General features: G+C 46.5%; 1 protein-coding gene across 2 annotated transcripts; it reads left to right on the top strand.

Moving 5' to 3' along the window:
- Nucleotides 1–166: 166 nt before the first annotated feature.
- HACD3 (3-hydroxyacyl-CoA dehydratase 3) lies at nt 167–11,346 on the top strand. 2 transcript variants are annotated; one of them, XR_014696989.1, is made up of 12 exons: nt 167–318; nt 1,072–1,114; nt 1,965–2,038; nt 3,634–3,798; nt 4,774–4,825; nt 5,195–5,305; nt 5,907–6,034; nt 6,558–6,670; nt 7,204–7,310; nt 7,500–7,545; nt 8,394–8,525; nt 9,432–11,346. XR_014696989.1 is itself a non-coding variant. In XM_084532764.1 (11 exons), the coding sequence occupies exons 1-11, from the start codon at nt 232–234 to the stop codon at nt 9,506–9,508; spliced, it is 1,089 nt and encodes a 362-aa protein (XP_084388890.1). In that variant the 5' UTR covers nt 167–231; the 3' UTR covers nt 9,509–11,346. The 2 variants fall into 2 exon arrangements, 1 of the variants encoding a protein (XP_084388890.1); XM_084532764.1 differs by lacking the exon at nt 7,500–7,545.
- Nucleotides 11,347–11,432: the final 86 nt, after the last annotated feature.

Below are 11,432 nucleotides of genomic sequence, written 5' to 3'. Positions count from 1 at the left end.
AGCCGGGGGCAGCTCCCCATCCCAAAACCACCTCAGAGGGGTGAACCGGCCATAAAGCGGCGCGGAGCCACCACAACACCCTCCCTCTCCCACAGCCCCTCCTCCCTCCCTGCCTCCCTCAGCGCAGCGCGCATGCGCACTACCGCCCTCCCGCCCCGGGCGCAGGCGCACCGGGAGCCGCCGCCGCCGCTTGGTGCCGGGCCCGCGGCGGGCGGGGGAGGGGGGGGCGCCATGGCGGGGCCCAGCCTGCGGCCGCATGTGCACTGGGCGCAGCGGCACCGGGAGCTGTACCTGCGGGTGGAGCTCAGCGACGTGCGGGTACCCGCCCCGCACCGCCACACGCACCGGCACCGGCACCCGGGGTGGCCGCTGCTCGGGGGAGGGCGGGGGAGGGGGGTTGGGGTTGGGGTGAGGGGGGCGGTGAGGGGTGGGATTGGGGTGAGGGGGGGACCAAGGGGGGACTGGGGAGAGATTGGGGTGAGATTGGGGTGAGGGAGGTGGGATTGGGGTGAGGGAGGTGGGATTAAAGGGAGATTGGGGTGGGATTGGGGTGAGATTGGGGTGAGGGAGGTGGGATTAAGGTGAGATTGGGGTGAGGGAGGTGGGATTAAAGGGGGGCTGGGGGGAGGGGGGTGGGATTGGGGTGAGATTGGCGTGAGGGAGGTGGGATTGGGGTGAGGGGGGTGAGATTAAGGTGAGGGAGGTGGGATTGGGGTGAGGGAAGTGGGATTGGGGTGGGATTAGGTTGGGATTGGATGAGAGGGGTGGGATTAGGATGGGATTGGGTGAGGGAGGTGGTGGGATCACTGACAGTGGGATCAAGGTGATGACAGGATTGGGGTGAGGGTGATGATGGGATTGGGGCGAGGTTGGCGGTAGGATCACTGTGGGGGTGAGCTTGGGATCAGGGTGAGGGTGAGCGGGGCAGGAGCAGCAGCAGCAGTCCCGGTGTCCCCCCGAGGCACCGCACTCTCCTCTCGGTACCGGCTGGGCACAGAGGGGTGGGACAGGGCACGGTAACGGGGCACGCTGCCCGCCAAGGCCCCCTCCAAGGCTCTCCTCTCTCCCCAGAACCCGGACATCACCATCACCGACAACGTGCTCCACTTCAGAGGTAGGTGGCCGGCCCTCGCCTGCAATTCCCCACGTGCCAGGCACAGACCACAGGGCTCAAAGCACGCCCACACGCAGCCCCCTGCATTTCACCACCGGCCCTATCTTATCTAATAGGGAAAACATCCCACCCCGCATTTAAATGGCAGGGATATTTCCCCGCATCTCTGCCTCACCCCAGCCCCAGCAGCGCAGCCCTTTTCCTTTCATAAAGACCTCGTTTGTGAGCGTTATCAAAGGGCTGCTCCAGGAACTGGCGTGCGATTTGGAAGGTAAAGCAGATCCCTGCCCCAAAGGCCGTTTTGTTTCAGTCTGGCAGCCACAGGGGCTGCTGTGGCTCGTCAGGGTGCTGCTGGGGACGTGCTTTTATTGGGGTTTGGTCGTTTATTTGGTCGTTTTCTCCGAAATCTGCTAAATGCAGCCTCCTTGGTGAGCCATTCGATAGGGTATGGCTGCACATCTGTTCACTTCGGGATCAGTTTACAGCACGCAGGGGTGGAAAGGAAACTTGGAGTGCGAGTTTCACTCCCACCGGTGACCGCTCGCCCTGGTCACGCAGCACGGCAGCTTTTCAGCTGGGCTCACACCGTGCCCAGGCAGCCTTTTGGGCTCCTCTTCTGCAGGCTTTGCGCTGCAGGTGCTTTCCCAGCACTGTGCAGAGGTGCTGAGCCCAGCTGCTGCGCCTCTGAGCGGCTCCTCGCTTTGGGGCTTCATCCTCCCTCCCAGCAAGGCAGGGGAAGGCACTGTTAAAAATAAAAGTTGAATGTTTCTGTGTGGAAAGTGTCCTCTGCAGACAAGGAATGTGGATCTTGCTAGGCCCTTGGTGCTGATCGTTAATTTTTGTTTTTTAGCACAGGGTCATGGTGCCAAAGGGGACAACATCTACGAATTTCAGATCGAGTTCCTAGAACCAGTCGAGCCTAAAGTAGGTATTTTTTTTTTCTCTTTTCTAACTATTGTAAATGGGAGATAACTTATTGAGAAATATGGAAGGAAAATGGCTTTGCATGAAGTCTACAATGTGCTGTTAGATTTTCTTGATGACTGTAACTGCCAACAGCCTAAATGCTGTCTGTGGCAGTCCTCGGTCCCTGTGCTCAGCCACTGTTCTGCCTTAGTGCAAATCTCACTGGAGCTAGCTCTCGCATGGGTAAATTTTAATAGAAACAGAGTCTTACATTTACCATGGCTGTTACACGGTAGTTGTATTTTCTAATAGGGATTTAAAGCAGCAAAAGAATGGGAGAATCTGGCAATGATTTTCCTGATGCAACCTTGCCTTGGAGAGGAGGGGAACACCGTGGTACAGTGTCAGTGTGATGTTTCCTGGCTGCTTTTCCAAAGGAAAGTCATGGGAACTGTTGCTTTTGACTTGTGCAAATTCCTTAGGTTGCCAGTACAGATACTGCAGGTCCTATTGCAAAATGTTGTTTTAATTGCTGTTGTAGTCTGATAGAGAGCGTGGCTGGGAGGGCAAGCCTTTGCAGGTGGCTGTGAAGTCTGGCTTCACCTCTCAAAGCCATCAGGGGCACAGGGAAACTCTGGGCTCTGCTCCCGGCGGAGGATTTGTGCTGCTTATTCCTGGCTGCCAGCAGTCACGCTAGGAGCCGTGGTTTGGCTCTGCTGCTTCGGCAAGGAAGGGATCATTCCCTCTGTGCAACAGAGCCGAGGGCCAGAGGGTGAATTTCTGGGGTCTGAACTCGTTTTGTCTCCTGAAACGAGTGGTCAGCAGGCAGGTTTCTCCTGTCTGCTATTGGATACCTGGTGGGAGCTACAGATAACGTGCCTGGCTTCCAGGATCCACTCGCCTGTTTGTCACCTGTCCTGGGAAGCAGCAGGTGCATGGCGTGGGGAGAGGCACCGCTGCCACCCGTGTTTGTCCCAGCGGTGCTGTGAGCCAGGACAGCAAGCCCTTGCCTCTGCAGCATCCTTCCAAAAGTCTAGTAGTCACCCCGAGTCACCTTGGAAGGAGCTGGGTGCCTGCAGGAGGGTCAACTCTGAAATCTGGGTGACTACATATGGTGGGGACCAGGGCATAGGGTTTTCTCCAGGGTTTTCTCTTCTAGCTTTGGTGTGCACCTTGAGTGCTGCTCGCTGGCACCGAGCTGGCCACCAGTGAGAGATGGAGCCTCTGCTGGGCACGGAGCAGGCGTTAGCAGCTGTGAGTTACAGCTGCAGCCTTCAGATGTCCTGGGAGCATCCAGACAGCCTTGACAGGAGCTCCAAAGAACATGCTCAGTTAAGAACGCAGGTCATGGCTCTCCTGCATCAGTTTCAACTGCGTTTAAGAAGCAGTTTCGGGCAGAGCACCCTGGTGTGGGCTGGAGGTGCAGAGGGATCTGACGGTGGCAGTACGGGTGGCTAGTGCCAGGGTCCTGCTCTGTGTGGTGGGATGCAGTGGTGCTGAGCAGGCTTCCCAGCCGGTTACGATCGAATCACAAGTCCCTTACCTTATGGTTTCAGTCCCAGAGCTTGTTTCTTAGGGCTTTTGTTGATGTCTGCTCTTGTGTCTGCCCTCAGCCCGTGTGCAGGGTGACTCAAAGGCAGCTGAACATCACCGTGCAGAAGAAGGAGAGTAACTGGTGGGAGAGGCTCACCAAGCAGGAGAAGCGCCCGCTCTTCCTAGCTCCTGACTTCGACCGCTGGTTAGATGAATCGGATGCTGAAATGGAACTGAGGGAGAAGGTCAGTGCTGCGGGCACGTGGGGCTTGTGCAGCCAGCTTCAGAGCAAGGATAGCTGTTCACCTGCATGTGAGCTTTTGTTTAGCTGCAGTTGTCTGGTGTGCTTGCTGCTGATGCTTTTTCATACAGGTGCCAGGTAGAATTGGTTAAGCAGCTCAGATTTTAGCAGGAATTCAGAAAAAGGCACACTTCTGGCTAAGAGGAGCAGCAGTTTGAATCTGAACTGTTGGCTGCACACCAGGTCAGCGCCGGCTGAGCCTGCACCTGAAGGCTTGCACCTCCTGCCCTACGCCCTAGCAGTCCCATGTCCCGATCCATTTATGTCAGTGGGACACGTGAAGCCCAGAGACACCAGTCCTGGATGTGGCTTGTCTGAAAAGCAGAGCTTTCAGTTTCTGTGTGTGCTGTTTCCTGAGCTGCTGGGCTGGCCCTGACCGTGCGTTCCCACCATGTGGTTACCTCGAGCAGCTTAATACAGCAGGGAAGTGAAAGCCCATCTTGGAAAGCACTTGAACAGAGCACATTTCTGCTAACTTTTAAAACAAACACTGCCCTGTTCCCCTTCACAGCCACTGAGGAGAAAGGGCTGCTGCAATGCCAGAAAGCAGAAAGCAGCAGTGCAGGGCACACACAGAGCCAGGGCTCGATGCTGTTTCCATCAGGTCTCTAGTGGGTCATGAAATGTCTTAAGGAACAGTTCTAAGAAGCAGCAGTAATTAAGAATTAACACAGAAAACAGCTGTCTTTTCAGCAAAAGCACCTAACATAATACCTAGTGAAAGCAGGATAACCAGTTAACACCCTCTGCTTTCTTTCTGGGTGAGAAACGTGCTCTGTTTTATGCAGGTGAACATTTAAACCTTCTAGCAAGTGGCTGCTTAGCTGAGGTTTAAACCCGCTAGCTTTGCAGTAGGATAGTTATCAAATCAGTTGCTAATTACAGTAACACTTGCTAAAACCTTATCCTTCATCTTAAGGAAGAAGAAAAGATTAGCAAAATGAAAATAGAATCCAGAGTCCCAAAAGACCGTAAGTAACCGTACCTTTCTAGTAAGCTGGGGGTTAGAAAGCTTCTGTTGCTCAGACACGTGAGCCTCAACTCTCACGGAGCAATTTTGACTGGCTTGGTGCATCTTGGAGGGGGATCTTTGTATTACACCATTTAGAAATTCAGTAAAAATGCAGTAAAATTTAAAAATCTGACTAGCAAGGCTTCATTTCTAGTAGTTGATGGTAAAAGCAGGCAGAGCCCACAATGCACACAGCTATCGTCGTATCAAAATCAATAATTCCCCTTCTTGTATTCTGGGTTCTCACAGAAAGCCTGGTTTGCAGCTCTAATCTTTGCAGGAGCGTTACCATTGTACTCTGCTCATCTGATGTGTTTATTGATTTTAGCTTTCAAACACCTGAAGAAAGGATACTTAATCATGTATAATCTCGTGCAGTTTTTGGGATTCTCTTGGATTTTTGTGAACATGACAGTACGACTCTTCATCTTAGGAAAAGGCAAGTAATAAGCACTGTTTTATTCACATTGCAGGGGATTGTTCTGTTTCTAGTGTTGCTTTTAACACTTCCTAAATAGTTAAGTCTAAAGGAAGACACATGTAGGAAATGAAACAGTAAATGCACCACTGAAGTGCACAACAAAAGCCTCTCAAAAACCATCACAGTGTCAGGGATAGGAAGACGCTGAAATGACAGTTGTGTATTCTGATGAATGATGCTTGTACTCTGCCAAGATTACAACTGAAGAATTCAGTTGAAAGAGAACATCTCGCTTAACTGCAGTGCCAGTCTTTTTGAAAATGACCCGGGCAAAATATTTTGAAGTGAGAATCCTACGTTCTGTTGCAGTACAGTGCTATCACTTTTTTTTTGGTAGTAATTACTGTAATAGCTCTTGATCCCTTTGTGTGTGAAACAGAGCACTTGAGCAGTGCTTCTGGCCTAACTGCTGGGACTTCAAGGTAAGGTCTGTGAAGTGTAATTACGCATAATGCTGCTTCAAATATAAATAGATTCCTGTTATCAGAAGCTATGCTGCTGCCCCAGCTTTCTGAACGTTGAAATTCATTTGTCTTTAAAATGGTTTTCTGTCTTACAGATTCCTTCTATGATACATTTCACACTATTTCTGACATGATGTATTTCTGTCAGACCCTGGCATTAATGGAAGTCGTGAACTCACTAATAGGGCTAGTCAGATCACCGCTGATACCTGCTATAATCCAGGTAATATTTTAGAATTCTTCTCCTTGTTCCTCCCATGTTTAAAGTAAATCTGTATTTTACTTCACTGTCTTGACTCTCCTAAGATAAGTGGTACAACCTCTCTGGCACTGAACTAGAGAATGTTACCCCAGAGGTAGAAATCCAAGTTTCCCAGCCTTAGTTGTGGCAGGCTCTCTTCTAACACCTGTGTAGAGTACTTTGGGACAACGAAAGCAAGAAGTAGCTGACAAAAACTACATGATTCTGATTTGGTTCCAGTGCCCTTTTTATCCTGACTGTGGTAGTTGTGAATAAAAAATGAAGCTAGATGACTTACGAATAGGTACCATGGACCTAAATAGAGAGTTAAAAAGGTGTGCTCAAAAAAGCAGGTGACAGCTCAGCTGCCTGGTTATGTGCTGAGCACGGACCTGTTTCGCACTGGAATAGTAGATAACCTGCATGCTGCTGACAGCAAGGTCTTGCTTTCTCTTGACAGAGGGTGGAGGGTGTGAGTATTCCTTAATTTGTTTTTCTTAAACAGGTATTTGGAAGAAACTTCATTTTGTTTGTTGTCCTGGGAAGCTTAGAGGAAATGCAGAGCAAAGCTGTGGTGTTCTTCGTGTTTTATTTCTGGAGTATCATTGAGCTGTTCAGGTTTGTGGGATTTTTCCATTAGCAGGTGTGGGCAGAACCATCTAGCTCTTCGCAAGAATTCTGTAGCCTTCCCTAGGTTACTCAATCTGCCAGAAGTTGGGATGAGATGGGAGCATAGAAGATAATACTACCCTGAGTTAAGGATAACCTGTTGCTTTCCCTTGGGAAATTCAGCCCTCTAGAAGTATTCTTAAATTGAATGATTACTTCCTTAATCCTTTACTTACTTTAAGGATTAAATGAGGTGCACTGTGCTCTGTTTCTCTTTAAAAAGTAAAGTATTTTAAAGGTTTGTTAGGCAAGTGAGGCAGTTAAATTCATCCGTATGATTAGAGTAACAGCATTCTGTAAACTACCAAATAATGGTGTCCAAAGAAAAAGCGTCCATCATAAGCAACAGGTACATTTTTAAAATATTCTTGTGCTGCTTGGGAATTATATTGACTATTCTACACTGCAGATACGTGTAAGACTAATTCTATTAGCAGCTTGCATTTTAAATGCTGTTTCTTCTAACACTGAATTGGCTTTAGGTATCCATATTACATGCTTTCATGCATTGGTATTGAATGGAAACCACTTACCTGGCTCCGTTACACCACCTGGATCCCTCTCTACCCTTTAGGAGGCTTGGCTGAAGGTATTTAAAAAAACCTGTAATAATCAAGATTAAGGCTGGGCAAATAATTCCATTTTTGGTTTGGCTGCTGGACTAAAAATTAATAGAATAGAATAACAGATAAATAGCCCTTTGCTTTGAGCTGAACCAAATGTAAGCGTTTTTATCTTTCTTACTGAACCAAACATTTTCTCAATTTAATGTGAACAGAAGTCATCGTTTTGGGCACTGGAGAGGAAAGTAAAGGCAACAAAAGGTTAGCGGAACAAAGTGACCAAGCGTGCGCTGCAGACCATGCAAGCGTTACAGGAAGACAACGCTCGCTTCCCTCTGCTGATCCGAGGCACTGTATTTGCTTTTGTCTGCTAGACCTGACTTGGTCAGTCTAGCTTGGGTTCACACCAGCTTACCAATTTTGATGTTATCTTGTAAATCATTGCACAGGACAGGCAGGGGCTGATTGTTCCCCTGAAAGCAGCACAGCCTGTTTCTGAGACAGGCACGGTGCTTGCCTGATGGGGCTCTGCTCCCTTGCTGCTTGCTCTGAGAGCGCCAGCTCCACGGAGAGGTGGGCCCCTAATCTTCTTGTTGCCCCTCCTCTAGAGGGGAGGGGGCTTCACAGCAAACTCTGCTGTCTTAACGGGTCTGGATTTTCTTCTTTTAAAATTTTTAATATGCATATCACTGCTCAGCTTCTAGATGTAGGAAATGTGTTGTAATCATTACCTGTCAGAGCCTGTTTCTATGAGCCAGGAGTAGGCAGTGCATTGCCCAACCCCAGGTACAGGAAAGACTATGTCTGTTTCATTGCTGTGGGCATTGCTGCACGGTAAATACTGCTGGTGAAAGCTCAGCCAGCCAAGTAGTTGTGTACAAGAAGTGTCTCACCAGGCAAGTTTATCGTGGTGAGACTTTTATGGCTAAACTACTGCCTGAGCTACCTGCTTACCATCATACTGCATGTCTAAAGTTAGCTTTAAAATGGGTTCAGAAGTAACACAAAATAATGAGAGCTAGTAAATAAGGGAACATCTTTACAAAGTCGGTGGGGGCTAGGCAACCGTATATCCTACTTGTATGATAACCACATCTTTCTGTTTTCAGCTGTCTGTCTCATTCAGTCCATTCCAATCTTCAGTGAAACAGGGAAATTTAGTCTGGGATTGCCAAATCCACTGAATGTCACAATCCAGTTTTCATTCTTGCTTCAGTTATACCTTATAGCCTTGTTTTTAGGTAAGATACTTAATTGTATTTCTCACTACTGAAATTAAAAAGCCAAATTTCTCTTACTAAGTATATTTCTCCTAGAAAAGTTAAATTTCTGTATTTCTGGGATCATGCAGCAAAAAATTGTTTGAGACTAAGCACTGTCCTGTTTCTTGTTTTATATAAGTTGTCAAAGATAAGGGGAACACACCTACAATTAGCACTGGTTAGCCCCTAAGGAGGAGACCTTAGTAACAGGTTAGCAGGATTATCTACAGCTGACTCAGGTTAAAAGTGAACTTTTTACATGTTACTTATAATCTCACTATTGCTTAGTTTCACCCTGTTACATGTTATTTGAGCTTCAGAATGATTTAGTGGAAATCTAAACATAATGCCAAATTAAAACTGCTTATAGAAGGCTTTTTAAGTAGTAGTATATTTAAAGAAGAACAGTGCATCGACCTTATGTGGTTTCTTGTGTTACATTTCTAAACGTAAGATAACATCATATGCACACTCAGTATGTCTGCACAGCCAGACTTCTCTTTAGTCAGGAAGGATGAATTTCACCTAGAATTTTGAACTGAACTTTCACTAGATTTCTCCCTATTGCAAACATTGCCTAAAGAATACCTTCAGGAGAGATTCAGTCTGAAACACTTGTTTGATCCTTTCTCAGCTCTGCACAGCTGGTGTTGGCAGCTTTGTAAAAGTGACAAACCAAGCCTCTGAATGAGCAGCCTCAGTACCAAGCAACCTGTGCAGGAACTCCCACCTAATCCAACAAGAAAATACAAGCATTAGCTATCAATGCTATGTATGCTCCTAAACCCTTGTGTGTTTATTACTATTTTTTTTTTAATTTGGTACAGCCATTTAGCTTTGAAGTGATGCAATAGCATCCAACCTAAGCACTTCATTCTTTTTCAGGGGTATTTGTAAACTTCCGTTATCTCTACAAGCAAAGGAAACAGCACCTTGGACCAAAGAAGAGAAAGATGAAGTAAAGGAGGACTGCACTGCTTTCTTATTTAACTTAATGAAAAGATAAGCCTCTAATTCTTATGGTTTTAGCCACTGTAATTTAAAGAATTTTGTAAAATTAAATGATCATACTCTATTTCATGATTTCATAGTGAATTCAGGTAACATTCCCATATACTGTATTTTGTTCCCTTTCAATCATACATATGCATGACATTTACCACTGAACGGTTACATTTAAACTTGTATCCTATGAACTGCCATGTTAGAAAGAAACCCTATTATCTGCAATTATCTGCATATAATATGCTTTTAAACAGTGGAGCAGCACTAAATAGAAATAGCGTTTATCTTTTAATTGGGTATTTGCTCTTTCAATATTGCATGCAGATAAGGCTTCTGATGTTGGGATATACTGCTGGCTGGCCCATGCTGTTCCTGGGGGGCTTTGTGGTGGCACGAGGAGCACAGTCTGAGACCACTGTGAACAATGTTTGGGTGTATATTAACGGTAGGGGTAAACTTGCTCTGCCCTCACGCCCCCCTTTTTTGGGCAGTATACTGATGTTGCAGAATTAAAACCAGAAGTAGCTGGCTGATGTCAATTTAAATGCTACATACCCCTTTAATCCGTCTCTAGTTTAGTCTGAACAAAATAGGGGCATTGTATGGAGCATAGCAACACCCATATACCTGTAGTAGTCAGTAGGAAAAGGAAGCTGCAGCTCTGTCCCATGGTCAGAAATGCTTTCCTGATAATGCAAGCACTGAAAAATAAGGAAACAAGGAAACACGGGTACCAGCTTTCTCCTAGCATGTGAAAGCCAGAACACCTCCCTCCCTGTCATAGAAATGGAAATACCGAACACCTCTGATTGTTCCTGCCACAGCTGTAGCTCCTGCATTTATAGCCTTTGGAAAGGCAACAACAACTGCTTTTCTACTTAAAACTTAGTAAAAAGGGAAAAGGGGCCCTATTTCCTCTGTGCTTGCTTTAAATAAAAACAAGATCTGTTCCCCTTCCATTCCAGGACATGCTGTCTCTCACCTGGAAACCTTCATTTCAGCTGGCTTCATTTCAGCATGCCCTTCTGACACCTAGCCTCCTCCAATCGATTCCAGACCCCTCTGGCCCATTCAATGAAGTTTAGGGAGTATACTGCAGGTGTGCTCTAAAACCATGTTGTGGCTATAAACAGGTTGCTTCACAACTGCTGCTTCCCCCAGGGCAATGCAAAGCAAAGCAAAGCCAGCAATCCAGATCAGGCACTGAAGCTGAGATTAGCATCGTGCCATTTTACTACTTGCATTATCTTTTTCTACTGTAAAATGACGTGAATCCTCCAGAAAGTTATTTTCTATACTTAAAGATAACAAACAGCTTACTATTTGTGACACGGCCCCAGTGATTGCTACTGTAAAGGAAAGAAAATAACGTTGTAAAGAGATTATAAAAAAAGAGCTGGTACAAGCTCCACACTGCATTTCACAATTGTGTTTTGTCAACAAGAGGCATGATGCAATTTATCTTTAGAGATACTTGAGGCTCAGTTGCAAAGAAGAGTGCAGGTAACTTTCTCAGAAGAGCTGGGCGTTATTTACACACTTTCACTACAGCACACACTGTACATATGTTTGAAGTATGTCAAAGGACTGAACTAGCTGACTTGGAACAGCAAAGATCACTTTCATACTTTAATTACTGGGCATTTAAACTTCTGTTATAAAATCCATATGTACTCATACATGATATTTCTCAGTGAAACTGTGGTACCTAGTGCGAGCTGTAATGGATCTTACACTACTGAGTTTTAGTCCTTCAGAAAGAATGTGTTTCTATTAATAAAGATTTACAACCAGATTTTGCTTTGAGTTCAGTTATTTGCTCTTTTCCCTGAATGCATTAAGTTGTATAATTTACTACTCAATGATAAAGAGCTGACTGCT

The sequence above is a fragment of the Aythya ferina genome, assembly GCF_964211825.1.
Source record: "Aythya ferina genome assembly, chromosome: 11".
NCBI classification, from domain to species: Eukaryota; Metazoa; Chordata; class Aves; order Anseriformes; family Anatidae; genus Aythya; species Aythya ferina.
Note: the sequence above shows the minus strand (reverse complement) of the source record. Positions and strands in the feature narration are given on the sequence as shown.

Coding starts and splice junctions, on each gene's coding strand:
- HACD3 (XM_084532764.1), top strand. CDS start 232: ATGGCGGGGCCCAGCCTGCGGCCGCATGTGCACTGGGCGCAGCGGCAC. Junction 3,799..4,773: donor AAATGGAACTGAGGGAGAAG/GTCAGTGCTGCG, acceptor CTTCATCTTAAG/GAAGAAGAAAAGATTAGCAA. Junction 8,526..9,431: donor CCTTATAGCCTTGTTTTTAG/GTAAGATACTTA, acceptor ATTCTTTTTCAG/GGGTATTTGTAAACTTCCGT.